Here is a 19534-nt window from a genome sequence, read left to right as displayed (position 1 = left end):
GGGGTGTCACGTGTGGGTCAACGATCTTAAGATTAAAAGTAGGTCCTTTAGGGGCAGATACTTAACGAGAACACGAATACAACACGAATACACTGATTCAACCAATGGACCGAATATACGTACTGTCTGACATATATCCGTAGCCGACTTAGTATGTATTCTCGACTATATACCTCTTGCGATTATATAGGCGGCTACCTTTATTAACTGCCGGGCACCGCGAATATTAATATCTAAATACCTAGACGAGTTCTAGAGGAGTAACGCTAAGAGGGCAAGGCTCCTTGCCAGAGATATAAGAGACCTCCATCGAGATAAATCCGCCTCTAATTCAATTGTAACCATATAGTAGATTACTTTTAAATAGATCTATTATAAGAGGCTATTTATCGCTAACTTATTATCCTTTATAAGCTTCTTTAATCCCTAAGGTATCCCTAAATTAATACTTTAAGCTTATATATATAACTATAAGCTAGATAATAAAGGTAATCTTAATAAGGACTTTAATAAAGACCTTAAGTCCCTTTATAAGTACTTATTAATAATAATAATAGCTAATTATTAATTATTTAAGATATATATCTTAGTATAATTTTATATATAGGTATAGCTATTATTATTTTATAATATATAATAATAAAAATAAAAGTTTCTAAAAATAATATTAGAGCTATATCTATTAGGGAAATATAAAAATTAAGCTATATATTAATATTTAAATTTATATATTAAAGTAATTATAAAAAAAAAATTTAAATAATAATAAAGATATTATAAGGTAAATTAAGCTATTTATAAATATAAGATAATATTAATAAATAAAAAAAAATATAAGAAAATAAAATAAATAATTTAATAAATTCTTAAAATAAAAAAAAAATATTTAATAAAAAATATTTAAATATATTTATAAATATTAATAATTTTATATTAATATTATAAGATTAAAGAAAATATAAAGAAATAAAATAAATAAATTAATAAGCTCTTAAGAGATATAAGAAAATATTAAATAAAAAATATCTATATATACTTAGGGGTATTAATAATATTAAATTAATATTATAATATTAAAAAAAATATAAAGAAATAAAATAAATAAATTAATAAGCTCTTAAAGAAAAAAAGAAAATACTTAATAGAGAATATCTATATATACTCATAAGTATTAATAATCTTATATTAATATTATAAGATTAAAGAAAATATAAAGAGGTAAAATAAATAATCTAATAAGCTCTTAAGAGATATAAAAAGGTATTTAAGAGAAAATATTTAAATATATTTATAAATATAAATAATATTAAATTAATATTATAATACTAAGGAAAATATAAAAAAATAAAATTAATAAATTAATAAATTCTTAAGATAAAAAAAAAAATATTAAATAAAAAATATTTAGATATACTTATAAATATAAATAATCTTAAATAAATATTATAATCCTAGGGAAAATATAAAAAAATAAAGCTAATAATCTAATAAGCTCTTAAGGGGTATAAAAAAGTATTTAATAAAGAATATTTAGATATACTTATAAGTATTAATAATCTTAGGTAAGTATTATAATACTAAGGAAAATATAAGGAAATAAAGCTAATAATCTAATAAGCTCTTAAGGGGAGAGAAAAGATATTTAATAAAGAGTATCTAGATATACTTATAAGTATTAATAATCTTACTTACCTCCTCTATAGATAAGCCCGCTTCTCTAATACTAATAGGCTTTATAAGAGGGCCTATAGCGGTTATGTAAAAGCCCTTAGATCGGATTATCCTACTATAAGAGCCTGTATGGCATACTACGATTCTTTAAGGAAAGATATAGCGAATCAAAATACGCAAATGCAGCAAAACTAGGACATTGCTAGTATTTATTAAGAATAATTAGCTTAAGCCGAAGATAGGCGAAGCAGAGCCGCGTACGCATATTCTAGCGCAAGCAGACCTACATAAGGGGAAGGCCTTATATGCAGGCCTGCTTTCGATATAAACTGCCAGAGCAACTATGCTTATATGATAGGCCGATACCATAAAAGACAATATAGTGAATACGTTTTAAGCCCTCCTAATCCCCTAGCCTTATTAACTTCTTTTTTTAGCTCGTAAGGGTATTTGGTGTCAGGTGGGTCTGGTCCTGACCTGCGGCGACACGCGCACTTGGCACCACTGTTGCGACCTGGGATAAGAAAACTTCCGAGGTTTAGCCTGGGGTTTGCTTGTGCGCATTCCTCCGCTCCTATGGAGGCTGCCTGAGATATAATAGCTTATCGATAAGAGACTGGCTACGGTAGCTAATGCATATGGGCGCAGAGGGTCACAATATCGCGAAGCAAATAACACCAATAAGAAGACAAATAACGTATTAAACCGTTAATACTATACCAATATCCTAAACTAAGCCACCCTCTCGATCTTACTATTAAGGTAGTAACCAACCATTCCCTCACGATCGAATCGAGCCCGACCGGCTAAATCTACCCTTACCGAATCGCCCTATAGACTATAACGGACCTATACCTAACCCCAGATTAGTATATTAACCTTTCGCCTAAAAAATTACTAACTTCTATTATTTATTTTATTACCTCTAGTAATTATAGCTTAATCTTTTGCCCTATAGCGTAGCGGTTAAGGTATCCCCCGAAGCTATAATAGTTTATTATACCTTTCGCTAATACTATTTTAGCTAGTATCTAGGCTTATCCGCTAAGGCTAATAGCCTATTCCTTACTAATCTAGGGATAGGCCTTAATAGCGCTAAGGGGCTATAACTATGAATATAGATAAGAGTAAGTAAAGCGCCCTTATAGAGATTAATCTTATACTTATTCTTTATTATTAATAGCTATTGCCTATCTTCTAGGTATAATAAGGTATTATAATAGATTAATTATTATAAAATACATAAGGTATATTTACCTCCTTAGTAGGAATCTAGGTATAACTCTGCTATATTATAGCCTTATTAGGCATCTATTATAACGCCTATTAATAGATCTCTTTCCCTCCTTTATACTTTTATCTTAGGCTATTAATTCTAGCGCTTAACTCCTCTAAAAGTACTTCTTAGTTATTAAAATATTATTACTTATTATAGCCGAGATATTAAGACTCGCCGTAAGTATTATCGCTATTATTAATCTATCCGCTAAAGTTATAATATTTTACCTCTAATACTTAACTGCTATAAAAAATACTTAGGCCGATATTATATACCTTTAAAACCGATTAGATAACCTAGGTATATGCCTCTAAGGAGCTTAGTATTTTCTTTATAACCTAAATAATTAAGCGCTTATAATATCGCGAGAATTAATTAACTCTCTTAATAGCTATATATTAGAGTTAACCTAGCTATAGAGTAGGCTAGATCTAGGCAAGGCCTATAAGGCGATATGCCGCTTTAGACTCTATGCCCTTAAGTAGCTATTTAATAATAAGGAGATTAGTAGGATTATTTTTAACCTAGATTACTATAAATAGACTATTATACTATGCCTATAAGTTAATTAAATATAAGTTAGTATATTAATTAGAGGGTTTAGGCTATAATAGATTAGGCTAATAGTATTATTTCTATAATATAATCTTACTTAATATATAATAGAGGTTTAAAGATATATTACTCTAACCCCACGGAGATAAATTAATAACTCATAAACCCTACTTTAGTATCCTATTTAACTAAGACCCTGACTTTATTAATTGGCTAGATATTATAATATAGCTAAGAGAGTAATATATAGGCTCTGCTAGTCGCATAGCCCTTATAGGCATAGGCGGGTTTAGGTATAGGCTACTATATAAATGCCTTTAAAGGACTGCCTTTATGCTAATTAATTAACGTAAATTATAGGTTACTATCTAATTCGCGTATTATATCTATAATAAATTATTATAATCTAGCGTCTTCTAGGTTTATGCGAGTTTAAAGCTAAGATTTAAAGAGGCCTATTAGTCTATTATATAAAGGCTAGAATTACTAAGGCAAAATAATCCTAATATCGATATACTTAGGCTTATCTATAACTAGCTATAGACCGAGGAAGCTAGCTCATAGTTAATAGTCTTAGATAATATTAATAATATTAACCTCTTTTATTTAAGCGCTAATACTAGCGAGAATAAAGCAGTAAACTAAATAATAGATAAGAATACTATTATAAAGAGTAATTAATAGCTACTCGCGGCATACCTACTAAAGTGCTATAATAAAACTATCCTTATTATATTATGCAGTATAGATACTACTAAAAAGCTAATAGGTAGCTAGAAGGCTATCTACTAGATCTTAACTATAGATAATGCCTAAGGCCTTTACCTTTTCCGGAATAAACTTAATAGAGACTTTAATAAAGATACCGCTATTAATCTTCTCTAGGCCCTAGATTATATCCCGCTAGCTATTACCTAAGCGGCGGCATATATTAATTATTGCACCCCCTAGGTATTAGTAAAAACATATCTTAATACCTTCTAGGAGAGCAATAAGAAAAAAGGTAATTTCCTTAATAGAGATATAAGGGATCTTCGATGAGATAAGACTATCTCTAATTCTATAATTATAATATAATAAGTTACCTTTAAATAGATATACTATAAAAGACTATCTATAGCGAAACTACTTTCCTTTATAAGCTTCTTTAATCTATAGGCTATTCCTAAGTTTATACTTTATGACTATAGTACTAATCTAATAGATAATATAGATAAAGATATAAAAAGTAATAACTTTAAGGATAATCTTAATATCCTCTATAACTACTCGCTTATATCTATAATAATAATATAAGATATATATAAGGTATATTCCTTAGTATAATTTTATATATAAACTTAGATATCTATAATAAATAATATAAAATAATAGAGATAGGTATTCTTAGGGTCTATATCTAGATATTTCCTAAGTAATATATTTAAGATATAGCTAACCTGCTAATTATTACTTCCTTATATTAAGTCTATATTAGAAGAGAAGCCGCTAGATAAAGACCTATAAAACTAGGCCTATTTACTAGTAAATTATGCGTAGTATATGCTAATTATTGGTAATTATATAGCGGCAAAAAAATTAAGCAAGAAAGTGTAAAATACCTTATTTCTAAGAAGGCCTTTTATAAATAAAATTCTAGAAAAATAAGCTTATAAGATATAAGCCTAGGATTTTATTACCCTATACTTTAGCTTATGCGCTTCCCTATAAACTGCTTACCTAAGCAATAGCCGCTTAGATAAGCAAGATATAAGGGAGTATTAATACTGCCCTTTCTGGGCTTATTTCCCTTTTAGGAAGGTCACGTGATCTCAGACTTAGGGTTTTATCATAAGCCCGATAACGCCGTTAAACCCGTCTCCTTCTATAGGGCATTTCCTATCCGGTTTTAAATATCCTAGTTTAAAACCTTATAGGTTTTAACTTCTATTATGCTATAACTCGGCTTCTAGTTATCCATTGCTAGCAAAGCTAATAGGGTTTCAAAGCCCGGAATTAGGGCTATCCGACGGTATAACTTCTATCCGAATCGGGCTAATAGATTCCGAGCAATTTGCTATATAAGCTATAAACCCTCTCTTAGAAATAGCTCTCTAGATCTTAATTTAATTCAGATAACAAGACCACCAATAAGAAGCTGGCCTTCTACCCTATACCTCTATTTACCTTGTGACCTACTTTTATTAGCTAATGATTTGCTACCTAGCTAATTAGCTATTTGTTAAGACTAATTCCACTATCTATTTACCTCCTATCTCTATTACCTACCCTATAGTCTTTAAAGACTATATAGCCTCTATTCTTTAGTCTTTTATACTAGTTAAGTAGTATATATTTTATTGCCCCTTAAGCTTTAAAGAGATTTAATATAGACTTTTTAAGATAGGATTTTATTAGTATATATATGCCTTTGACTTAGGACATAGCTATATTACTAAAATAAGTATACTAATTAACCTAGGCCTTAATAAGCTTTACTTTATATTACTTAAGTTAGAAAGTCTAGATATATCTAACTTACTTAAGGTAATCTAATAGGTATTTCTTCTTAAATTATAAAACTTAGTACTTAAATTCTTCCTCGTTCGGCGTACCTATAATTAAGTGCTAAAACTAGTAGAATTCGGACTAACTATTAGTCCTCTATAGTATTATTTATTGCTAGGTCGGTGGAGATTAGTTTATTTTAGCGGATAAAAGCTAGCCGGTAATAATAGAGGACTGCCTTATTTGCGTGCTAGCGGCAAAGTAGTAAGTAAGACATAGGAAAGGAGATCTCAATAGTATTTATATAGGCGGCGTAGCGGTCCATTAGAATAATAGAGGGTAATCTAGCGCTGTGGTGTTCGTATAGTGGCCTTAATTGATCTAATGCCTAAAGAAAATTATCTTTGGTCTCCCTACTAAGGAATTTCCCGGATACCTACTCCCTGCAGGACTTAGCGTCCCTCATTAACTGCGTTACTAGTGAACCCTGACTGATCTGGTGACCAGACCTTCTCTGCTGCCTGGAACTAAAGCTGCGGAACGCGCGTTAATACGATGCTACTAACATAAGTAGATATCTAGCTAAAATACTTTCCTTTTTAGGGGTTGTCTAAGGTAATAATCCCTTATATATATTTAATATTTATCCGGTTCTATTGCCTCGGCTATATCTATTATTGTATAAGATATTACCTTAAATTACCCCTATTTAGATTAATATATTAACCTATTTTACCTCTTATAGTTTATAACTATTATATCTATATAGCTGAACCCTAGAGTACCGCCGAGGCCCGGCTAATATTGGCGTTGCCGCTAGCTAGGGCGAGATATATCTACTAGCTCGTCGCTATTATTACTAATAATATAGGGATAGAAATTACTAATTTAGTTATCCCCTATAGTATTCTTAAAGAGTTAGGCATTTTAGATATTATTATTATCTTAACTCGCCTTAGCATTATTAAATTAATCCTCGCCTTTTAACTCTAGCTAGATATAATAACGGGAGAGTTTAATAATATAAATACTAGCGCCGATATTCTTATTATGCCGGCTATTAGCGATAATAAGAACCCTGCGCTAATTAAATAGGTCTACGAATAGGCGAAGAAGGGGACGATAATTATTATTATTTGCGAAGGGGCATAGATTACTGCGCGTATTAGTATCTTTGACGGTAAGGCTATGATTACTTATTAGTTCGCCTTCGAGAAGATAATAAGATATTTTCTAAAGTCTTAATAGCTTTAGAACTGGCGCTATATTATCGATGGTAATATTATAAGTATTACCGGCGTAATTACCTCTATTCCTATATTATTAGCTCTAGTCGAGGCAATCATAGGCTACCTAATAGCATAGGTAGTAGTATAATAACTCGGGGTCGACTATTAGGACGCTATATATAATACTTCTAAGTTTAAATTAATTACTAATTATACCTTAAAAGTTATTAGAAATACTCTTGCCTTTTAGAGCTATAAGACTATCAAATTACTGGTAGAGTATGGCTTTAATGAAATCGCCCTTGCGCTTATCGCCGATATATAGTTATGTATATATTGCGCCTAGGCTATTACTATTAGTCACGCCCCCGATCTAGTGCGGTTATGCCGCGGGCTTATCTTAATGCCTAATAGCTAAGTAAAGGTCGGGCGCCTAATTATATAGCCCTAGCCTTAGCCTGCGATGGAAGCGCTCGATTAGATGCTATTAGAGATATCTGCTCGGTATAGAAGTTCGACCGCGGATATTATAGCGCTTTAGCTCGAATATCTAACCCGTAACTAACTATGGCTTTAACCCCTCTGCCAGACTTCTCAATAAGTAGTACAAATTAATTAGGCCCTGACACTTAGGCCTTGCGTCGGTGAGTCGTCGATGATTAATTTTGTACGGGAAATTTTTTGGCGCTTGCGTGGCAATGGGTCAGCCGACGATTACTAGTTAGACTTCCTGTTAGATAATTGGCTCCATAGGGATCATTAATGGCCCCAGTCAATTAATGAGAATTATCTGAAGAATAAAAGAAATTAAATAGCTATATGTTCGGGCAGAGCTATTTAAGCTTATATCGTTAGGATTGGAATCCTTGATGCGATAAGTCGGATGTGAAACCGGATACACGACCCCAAAGTATGAGCCACGTCTCATATCCAGTCGCACGAGCCTAGCGGTGATATGCGACACTTCCCTACTGTACTAAGGACAGGTTGTAATTTACTAAATTACACACTTTCCGTCCGTGCGTTAACCCCTACCATAATTAGCATGAAATTTACGGTCGCACATTACCACATGGGTGACATAACCCTTTTGGGAAGCCTCAACCATGTTAAAATACTTGGTAATTTTATGCCCCCTTGCAAGACTATGTGTGGTCTCCAGGATCAATGATGGGTTTAGGGTGTCGGATTTCGCTTGTGTCCGGGCAGACTCAGCCAATAAGATCTCGTCTAGGACGAATAATACCCTTATTGATTTCTAGGAGCTAATACGCATCTATTTTAAATAGAACGCTATCCCTGTTAAACAGCCCGGTACCCCTATTCTCTCGATAAGATAAGACGTGAGATAATATAATAAGATATAATAAGATAAGATATCGTCCCGGTAGCACGTCATAAATACTCGTAGCCATAATCGGAGTACTATAGTATAGTAAGTTACTAGCGTTAAAGGTTGGTTGCCTCTTATTATTAATAAGCTGCCGCTGCTGGTCGGTAAATAGTTGGGAATCAGAAGTATGGCATAATTACCTTACTATAAAGCTATAAAGAAGACACTAGGGATTACTCGGCTACTATAATTTGCAGCAAACTTTATACTAACTTCGGTCTCTATTCCCAGCACTAGGGGTTGGTATTTAGTAAAAAGTTCCCGACTTATTAGATCGTGAAACGCTACTACTCAATAAAACTCTTTTCATATCACGCTGCCTCCCGTACCATTCCCTAAAACAACAATTTACTCAAGAATTGAAAAAGAAGCGACATGAGAATTAGTAAAGAACAAGCAATAAAGTAAGTCTTGCACTCCAAAATGAGATGAGCACTTTCTGATTCTTTCAGCCTCGATGGCCGATCTATCGAAGTCGTTGTAGGATCGTCACCTTCGGTCACAATTAGCATGCACGAGAACCTGATCTGCTCATCATACTATTTCTTCAAAAAGGCGGTACAGGGCGGCTGGAAAGAGTCCGAAGAATGACTGGTCTGGCTGGAGAGCGATAGTCTAGATGTGTTCAACGTCTACCTATACTGGCTGTATTATTATATACTTCCCGTGCAGATCGACAAACCAGGGCTTGCTGGAAATGCTGAGTATATGTAGCTGGCGAATGCTTTAATACTGGGGGACATGTTGCAGGACGGCAGCTTTTAAGACGCTGTCATGGATGCAATGATAGACAAGACGGCTTCGAAAGCGGCGGACGGTAGGAGGTGGTATCTAGTCGGCCTAGCTATTCGCTTAATCTACGAAAACATGTCCGGATCATCCAAAGCTAGGCTGTTCCTTGTGGATATGTACATATTCTACGGATATGGCGATTGGTTGATGGACTGGGCGGTTCAGGAGGATCTTCCCAAGGAATTCCTGCTCGATATTGCTGTGTCTCTTCTCGATAAGAGACAGCAGCCGCAATCGTATGGTCTTGTGCAAGGGTCATGCAGATAACACCAGCATAAGCCAGACGTCAACGCTTGTTACAAGAATGTTCCAGCACTACGACCAAAGCTTGGATATATTGACCGAAATTTAGGCGCGACTATCACTCGAGATTATAGAGTTTTTGAACTTATCGACGTAGGAGTGAGCTGCCATATTCTTCCATGTATCCCCTGGGGCAGTACACTCAGATGAAGTTGGGAACAGTGGTGCGGCGTCGGCGGCGGAACATCCGGAGGCGGAGCCGTTGAGTGGAAAGCAACAGCAGAGAACTACCCGGATCCCGAACACTTCAAGATAAACATTAACCTGGGTTGGGGAAGTTGAACGAGTACTATACGAAGCTGGACGAGACGCCAGCGTACTATGCTTCGACGACTTTGAATCCAGCATCGCGTTGGGGGTATTTCGAGAATACGTGGACTGACAAAGTACAGCTGCCATGGCTTCAGGAGGCAAAAGGAATGGTGAGGACACTGTGGGACGAAGAGTACAAATCACTACCGACTCTTTCGAATTCGGATGAAGAATCTCCGTTCAAGCGTTTAAAGGCAATGAGTGCGCTCGAAAGACACCGAGCCCATAGGACGTCGTCTCTGGCAGGCAGGTGTTCTTTGGAAAGTTCACTGAACGCAGACCATGACGAATATGACCACTGGCTGTTGAGTCCTGACGCTAAGAATGACTCTCTTGTCATGGATCCCATCTAATATTGGTGGGAGAGACGGAAAGATTACCCTTGACTGTCACGAATGGCTCTTGACTTGCTATCGGTGCTGCCTATGTCCGTAGAGTGCGAGCGTTTGTTTAGTGTTGCTGGGTAAATGGTCTTACCGCTATGGACTTGATTGGAAGTTAGTATGATAGGGATAGTATAGATACTAAGGTCGCGGGTGCGGAATGGCCTAATCGACGCGGTGGATATGTTAATTAATGTGTTAGGAGAGGTTGGGAATAGTACTATATGGGAGATAGAGGAGGATAGCTGAGACGCTGAGGGGTAAGCGTTTGGGATCTCGGCGCGGGTATGTGGTTTAACCTCTTTAATTTAATACTATTAGTTTTATTTAGAGATGCTGTGGTTTTAACTCTACGGGCTAAATGCTGAGTAAGCTGTCAACGCAACGCCACGCGAAGGCGAAATTGATGGAATTGAATTGATGACCAGCCTGGGAACACCGCGCTAGGCCGCTGCTGGCTTATCACGCTGTGTGCTCACACATAGATGTTGGCACCTGGAGTGAAAATCGCTTATCAATTACGTTATCCTCATATTATCGTCACAATATCAGAATACGCATATTATATGGTATGTATTACAATAAACTACTTTATTGTCATATTATTCGCAACACTGATTCTGTGCGGCAGACATGTTTCCAAGCAATGAATCTGCATTCTGTCTCAGAAACCGTGAGTTGCAAAATCGACCTCGGATGATGACTTCGACACGGCCTCCCCGTCAAATGCCTTCGTCACTCCAATGGTTGAGTCGACCGATAACTTTCTGCAGTTGCTCCCCGTCTCATCATCCCGCCTTTCCACGCGGTGGACGACAATCTCCGTTGTCATCATGACTCTATTGTCATCCCGAGTCGGCGACATCTGTACACTGTCATTGGAGCCTTCGCCGCCTTCCCTGGCATATGCCGGGTATGAGACACCACCAGTAGGCTTGCCGCCTGCGTCGCCGACCAACGTTTTCAGGGCGACACTGGTCTTATTAAGTGTGATATTGTTTCGACTCCGTGAGCCGGAGCTAATGTCCTTGTTTCCGGTCGTCATTTCGACAAGGCGATTTAGGATGGTAAACTCCAGTTTCAGCTTAGTGCTATAGACGAAGCACTTATATGCTGTCTGGTACTCATATTGGTTCGCATACTCAAGACCGAGGATGGTGATATCGAGGAGGATGATGAGGACGTTGACAAGGATAAGGTGCTTCATCAAACGGCGGCTCGACTCGGTGTTCCCCATGGCCCGTTCGAGCCTCATGAGCTTGACTGTTTCGACAATGTAGAAACCGGATAGGATGACTTCTTGGAGAAAGAAGGCGGTGACTTCGATCTTTTCTATGATGGTATAGGGTTTCTGCCACATCTCAGGGCTGCTGGAGAAGGAACCATAGACCATTGGGATAATGGCTCCATGGCAGACGATGGCGTTGGTGATGATCATCCACAAGATCATCTTGAGAAGCTTTCGATCCCGCAGCACCAAGTGGACCCGGGACCAAAGCACCATTGACTGACCGGTGACCAAGCATATCCAGCCTATCACGATCAATGTGCAAGAAAAGTAACCCAGCGACGGGGACCCCAAGTATTTGGTGAGGAAGCCCGCGCAGTATAGTGGAATGCCCCAGGTAGCGACGACGAAGGACCAGAAGTACAGGCCAGCATGACGTTTGAACGTCCACCAGATAATGCAGTTGAGCTCGATGAAATTGTGGAGGGAGATAGCAAGAAAGACGATGATGATGGTCACGGATGTTTGGGAGAAGCCGTCAACCCCGGAACCGAAGCCGCGACTTTTCATCCAAATCGCCATCGGAGGTTGCAAGACGATGCTTCTTGCTTGGTAATGGAATATATTAAAGAAGGGCTGCCCAAAGGCGTGAGTGCCGGCCAAAGGGTGACAGCTATTGGAAGACAGGGAAAAGGAGGAGCAAAGCTGTCTTTCGACCCTGGGATAATATGTTAGGGTCGATAGTCACGAGCCATGCACTCGGTAAATTCGCGCTTTTTTGAGTTCAACCGGCGTCTCTTAGCAAGCCACATAGAGGGCGGGGATAAGCGGCAGAATAGATCCCCCACTAAAAATAGGTAGGCGGCTTATTCCCACTTCTAACCTCTGCCTTCTATTAAAGCTGCCCTCCGATATCGTGATAACGAAGATAGCCGCCGCCGCCGCCGCCGCCGGCTTTATCGATATCATATATGTGTTTTTTTGGTATTAAAGACGGACTAGAGGTTAAGAAAGGAACATAAATAGCAAGAAGGAATAGCCTTCTTTTAGCAAGATAATAAGGTTAATAAGACTTCTAAAGGCGCTAATTCTAATAGTCTAGTTAGCTAATATATATTATATCTCCTTCTCGATATTTCTAGGAGTTATTATTATCTCGCAGTCATTAGATTAGATCTACCTTCTTCCCTAATACCCTAAGGCCCCTCTTCCGTAGCCGCTCTTATAGCTACTTAATAACTTCTTCGTGATATTATATATATAGAAGAAGCTCATTATCATCGGCAATAAGGAATTCCTCGTCGTTATATAGGGGATCTACGGGGTCCTCGTCTTTAATAATAACTTCCTTAGCTTCTTCCTACCTAGTAAAATCAATTTAATTAAAAGGTATATCCTTAATCTAGATTAGCTAGTCCTTAGCCCTATTAAGGCATATACTTATTCCGCAGTTTAAGAACGCTTTTTTAATTATCTCTAACTTTACGCTAAGACGCTTTAAAGTAGAAGTAACTATATAAGTAACTATAACTCTCTTATTACTAACTAACTACTTAAAATCCTCTCTTTTCTCTCTTTCTATTTACTTAATATATTTATCAATTGCCTCCTATAACTACCGCTTAAAAGGAGCATTAATAGCGGTATTAAGGGGTTCTAAAAGACTTATATAGCCGGGAGGGATAAGTACAAAGGAAATACCATTATCCCTTAGTTTCTTCTTAATCCCTTTAGTCTTATAAAATATAGCTACATCTATTATAAGCAATATATCCTCTTCTTTATCCTTAATAAGGGGAAGAAGCTTATTATTAATCTAGGAAGAAAAAAGCTCCTCGTTATTATATACTATCTTATTAAACTCTATATTAATATTAAGGGAATAAAAATATTACTCCTTCTCGTAATTTTAGCCGCCTTTATCGGTAAGGGTACTATAAAATATAATAGTCGGTTAAAGCCTAAATTCGCTATCTATGAATATATAAAGAATTAAGGTAGCCTATTATTTATTTTACCCGCTACGGTTACTTTTCCTAGAGATTAATTTTACGCCGCGTATTTCCTAAGTAAAGCTATTAAGATACTTAAATAGGATTAAAGTCTTATCTAAGTTAAGTATAAGGCGCCGATAAAACTAGCGTTTTAGCGAGTTTAAGATTATTATAATAGCCTAAGATTAGAATCATAATATAAAGATACGCCTAATAAATCATAAAAACCTATTCATAATATTAATATAATCCTCTAGCCTCTTAGTTAATTACTTTATTATTTATTGCTTTATAATATTATAACGCCGAAGGAAGCCTCGCTATTAACCGGTAGAGAAAGAGAACTAGGAGCTTTAGTCTAGGTATAATTCCTTATAAATAGCCTATACCTTCCGGCGGAACTAAGAGGTCATAGCTATTTTCCCTTAGGCGCAGCGCTCTAAGAAAGAAAGGTATACTTAATCTTCGAGGCCTAGCTACTTAGGGCAGAGTTTCTAATAATATTCTTTGAGGAAAAACTTATACTTTTATCGTTATCTACGGATCATTCCTTCTAGTATTTTAAAGTACCTCGAGGTATTATAAATCATAGGCTTCCTTTTCTAACCTTTCTTTATAACATAGCTATAGATTAACTATACGAGGACTTCCGCCTTCTACTCCGATAAATAGCTTCTTTCCGGGCGTTAAATTAATAGGATCCTCCTTAGTTTCCGCTCTATAAGAGGCTTAGGCTTTAGGCCGGGCTTTTTCCTTAATATTAAGGCCATAGTCTAGCCGGCATTAAGATTAACCTCATTAAGCGGCGGCATTATATAAAAAACGTAGTAGTAATAGCTTTAGATCGGATAAAAAAGAAACTATAAAAATCCTAGCCGGGGGGAATATCTAATCTTCTAATATTACCCCTCGAATAATTATTTTAATATATTAACTATATGAGGAAGTAATTATCCGGGAAGTAATACGCTAAGACTAACGGTTGAACTTAAAAAAGCGCGAATTTACCGAGTTCTTATGGTACTCCTTTTCTATGGCAACCTCGATATTTCATCACTCCGGTGTTTCCACGATGTCGAGACAGGCGATTACCCTCGGTTCGATCGCAGAGGTTGGTCTTCCCCTGACCACTTCGAAGATCGGTTTTCTGGGCTCAGAATACTTTCCGGAGCCTCATCGCCAGCATTCTCCAGCCTCTCGATACCATGCAGTACCCACCTGCCGTACGCACCCACCAACCATACAGCAAAAAAAAAAATCTCCCCATATAAAATACTTATTTTTACTTATACGGTACTTACCTAAAATTGAACCTATTGACTTAAAACGATATCTATTTTATTAAGAATCTTATTAAGTTTAATACCACTAAATTACTTTTTCGATTATATATACGGTATAGTCGCATAGGACTAATATAAAATATCTCAAAATACCTCCCTTATTACCTGGCCTCCCTAAAGCTTTACTAAATCTTTTCTTATACTAGCCTGCCTTTATCGCCTCTAAAATGCCCCAGATATCTTATATAGAGAATAATATTATTAATACTTTACTAGACGTTATAGATAATAGCCTCTCGCAGAACCAGGCCGCCTAGAAGAATGGCATACCTCCGATTACCCTCTCTAATTGATTAAGAGGCATACCGTCAAGGTCAGAGGTCACATAGCCTGCCTAGCTATTATCTAAGCCTTAGGAGTCTAGATTAATTGCCTAGATACTTCGATAAGAGGCCTTACACTATACTCCTTCTCATAGTCAAGTTCGCGCTATCACAGCCATGACATAGTCGAAGGCAATAACGCTAGGCAGGAAACCGACCCCACTATGGTAGCTAATCATAAGGAAGGAAGGTATATAAGTCGAACGAAGTTAATTTAACTTCTCTTAATAATATAAGTCGAATACTAATAACTCGACTCGACTCGACTATATTCGACTTAGAAGACTAGATAATATATAAAGTATATTTATTATACCTTCTTATATATTAGCTATCTTAGTTATTAATATAACTTAGTTATATTTAATACCCTTAAATATATTATTAGATATAATATTATATTACCCTTTAGGGCTATATAATATAACCTAATACTAATATAAATTAATATAACTAATTTATCCCTTAGGAATTACCCTTTTATTATATATTAATAGCTCTTATTTATTAGATTACTTATATTACCCTAAATAATATTAAATATAATAGCTATTTAGGCTATTCTTAGTATTAATTATTAGTAGGTCTTACTTATTAATTATTTACTTATTCCTATCGTATTAACTTAGGCTAATCCTAATAATAATAAAGAAATAAATAATAATAATAAAGAAGTTAAATAACTCTAAGCTTAGGTTATAATAATAATTATTAAAATAAATAAGCTTAGGGGACTTATTAATTATATAGCCGCTAATTAGGAAGTCTAGAATTAATAATACTAAGATAATATCTAGCTTATTAATAATATAATTATTATAGCTATAAAGGGTAAGGATATTAGAGAAATCCTAAAGCTAGAACTATGAGAGAAATTTAATAATATTATATATAAATTACCTACTTTTCTTATATAATTACGCGCTTTTATAATATATTACCTAACTTAATTTAAATAAGAATTTAGCTATATCTAATATACTATAAAATAACTTACTAAGTATATTATTATATAATTTAAACCTAATATAAAAGAATACCTTAATACTCTTTTTGCCTAATTCTCTTTCTATACCTATGAATTTTATACTAATTATATTAAGTTTAAAGCCGCCTTATAATAGGCCTTTAGAATTATTAATAAAAAGGCATAAGCAGAATAAAAAATTAAGGTATTTAATTAAACTTAATTTACCTCGGAATATAATATAAAATATCTCTAATTTACCTTAAAGCTAAGATAAGATTAATAATTATTTATATTACTCTTTTTTAATAGACTTAAGAAAGATATATAAGCTAAACTCTATAAAAAAAACTAACTTAATAACCTTATTAATTATATTAGCTAAGTAATTAAGATTAATAACTAATAATTCTCTTAGAAGAAACTCTAGAGCCCCTATAATAATAAGGGAAATTATTAAAGACCTTAATTTAATATTAACTAAAGATAATACTAATAAATCGATATATCTTATAGAACTTATATAAGACCTATAAAATTTAGAATAACTTAATAAAAGAAATACGATTATTATAGACTTAAATATTAATCTTATTATAAGATAAATTATATTAAAAAAATCTATTATAAAAAATAATATAATATTAAGGAAAAATATTATTAGCTATAATAATAATAGCTTCTTAAAGATAAGAAATAAATAAGATTTATATAACATATATAATAAGTATGCGCTGCATCTAAGTATACGCCGCATTTTTCCCTCTTATATTAAACTTTCTAATTAATTAATTGATTTCTATACCACGAATAATATTAGACTTAAATACTAAAGCTAGAACCCTTTTTACCCTTTAAGCCCTTTAAAATAACCTAAAACTAAGTATCTAACGCGCCATAGGAATCTATAAGATTAATAAGCGGTAATTATATCGTCGTAGATAAGGGATTTAATCGCGATATAATTAGATCCCTAAGTTACGCCGATTATCTAATCTAGAGGAATAGATTATAATATAGTTTATTCTCGACCTAGATTCGCGAGGATTTCCTCCCTAATTATATACTATTAAAGAAATAACTAACTGATTACTCGCCGACCGCGATATATTACCTATTAATAAGCGCTAGGCTTATAACTTTATTATATAATATAAAGAGCTTAAGACTTATTTCTTTTATAAATATAATTACTAGAGAGCTAAATATAAAGATCTAATTAGTATTTATAAATAGTTTTAATTTATAGTAAATATAATCGCGAAGTATAATATTTAATTAAATAATATTTAGAATTTTAATAAGATTAGCTTTCTTATAGGCATAATTATAAGCGGAATAGTTATTATAGGTATAAAAAGGCATAAAAGACTAAAATTAATATAGCCTAGAAGCTAAGAATAGATTATAGTAATTTAGGTAATTAATATAGAAGGCTAAGTAATCTAGCTATTTATTATTAATATAGGCTAATATTACCTCGCTAATTAGTACTAAGAGAGTAACCTCCCGGGCGATTAGGCTATTATAATAACCTAAAATAGCTAGACTAATAATAAGATTAGTCTTAAATAGCTTAAGTACTTCGACTGGTATATAGCTAAGCGATTAAATAGTCGCTATTATCTTTTAATCCTCGATAGCTATAAAAGTTATTATTCTATCGCCTTTAAGAGGTATTATAAGGAAAATAAGATTATTATATTTTATATATCGCCTTATTTATCTTATTTATTTTAGCCTCTTAATATTAGGTATTTTAGCCTACTTAAAAAGGCTTATAACTAAGAAATAAAATATCTAATTAAATACTCTATAACCTATATTTTAAAGACTAAGTTCTTTTTAGCCTTTTATATCGCTTATTAGGCTATTATAATAAAAAGAAATATTAAATTAGCCTTTAAAGGAGCTAGGCTTATTCCTCTTAACCTAGAAAGTATAGTCTTAAAGCTTAATATATAGCTATAGACTTTAATACCTACCGAGGAGGTAATTAGCCCTATAAACCCTTAGGTCTTAAAGACCCTAAAGACTATACTTAAGGCCTAATCTTAGTTTAAATACCTTAATAGACAAATTAGATAATATTAAAGTAGCTCCTTAGAGTTAATTCTAAGAGCTCTTAAGTCCCTTACTAAGAGAATTATAATAATAATATATAAGAATGCCTTATTAAGGGCTAAAGTCTAAGACCTTTGGTAAATAAATAAGATATTAAGCCGGCGCTAGAGGGCAAAAAGAACCTAATTATAGAGAAGAGGGGTAATAATAGTAGAGGAGGGAAGGTAAGTAATTAATTAGATAGATAGTAATATATAAGTAATAGCGGAATCGTCGAGAAGTAGTAATTAAGGAAGGTTAGCGCGATTAGGGGTTTAGCGCTATAATATATATAGAAAGACCGGCTATAATACTAGGACTTATTAAGTAATAATTAAGACTTCTAGCGAAGAGTATAGTAATTAGTTTTAATTAATTAATTAGTTTATTATGTTTTTATTGCGGTTTTTAACTTAAGGGTATAAGAAAAGTGCGGCATATACTTAGATGCGGTGCATGCTTATTATATATATTAAGCTAATAATAAATTATAAATAGCTTTATATATAACTAAGATACTTAGTATAGCCTAGACTAAGTATAATAATACTAGCTTAAAACTAGGAGAAATTATTATACCTTATAACTAAGTATACCTTACTAAGGAATAATTTAAGTATAATAATTATCCCTAGTTAAAACTATAATATATTATAATAAAACCCCTAAGGGTAAGATAGCTTTACCTTATAGATAGGTTAAGATAAAAGCTATTATTAAAACTAATTAATAGGCCTAATAGGGACTTAAATACTAAAATAATTATAATAATATAATACTTTAATTAATATTATAATAACCTTAATTATAATATTAAAGCTAAAGCTTAATAATAACTCGCTATAGCTTAGATTAATAATAAATAATAAAAAGAAAAGAATAATAGGCTATAAAAGGAAGATTATTTATAAGTTTATAATAAAGAAAGTAATTAATATTAAAACTCGCCGAAAGAATAATATATTTAGATAATAATATATATAATAAGCATACAATGCATCCAAGTATATAACGCACTTTTTATTACCCTAAAGGATTTAAACTATAATAAAAACGCAATAAATTAATTAATTAATTAATACTACTCACTATACTCTTCCCTAGATATCTTAATTACTACCTAATATATTCTTATATTATGCCTAGGCTTACTATATATACTATATCGCTAA

At 33.7% G+C, this 19534-nt stretch overlaps 2 protein-coding genes across 2 annotated transcripts; one reads left to right on the top strand and one right to left on the bottom strand.

Annotated features, from left to right (window-relative positions):
* Nucleotides 1–11068: 11068 nt before the first annotated feature.
* Nucleotides 11069–12202, bottom strand: NECHADRAFT_56385 (uncharacterized protein; the record flags this gene model as incomplete). The annotated part of the gene is made up of 1 exon (XM_003039285.1): nucleotides 11069–12202. The coding sequence occupies one exon, from the start codon at nucleotides 12200–12202 to the stop codon at nucleotides 11069–11071; it is 1134 nt and encodes a 377-aa protein (XP_003039331.1).
* Nucleotides 12203–17834: 5632 nt separating this feature from the next.
* On the top strand, nucleotides 17835–17990 carry NECHADRAFT_18163 (uncharacterized protein; the record flags this gene model as incomplete). Its single annotated transcript, XM_003039286.1, has 1 exon — nucleotides 17835–17990. A coding segment is annotated over one exon (156 nt), but the record flags the coding sequence as incomplete, so codon positions are not given.
* Nucleotides 17991–19534: the final 1544 nt, after the last annotated feature.

Source organism: Fusarium vanettenii (assembly GCF_000151355.1).
Source record: "Fusarium vanettenii 77-13-4 unplaced genomic scaffold NECHAsca_124_unmapped, whole genome shotgun sequence".
NCBI lineage: Eukaryota > Fungi > Ascomycota > Sordariomycetes > Hypocreales > Nectriaceae > Fusarium > Fusarium vanettenii.
Note: the sequence above shows the minus strand (reverse complement) of the source record. Positions and strands in the feature narration are given on the sequence as shown.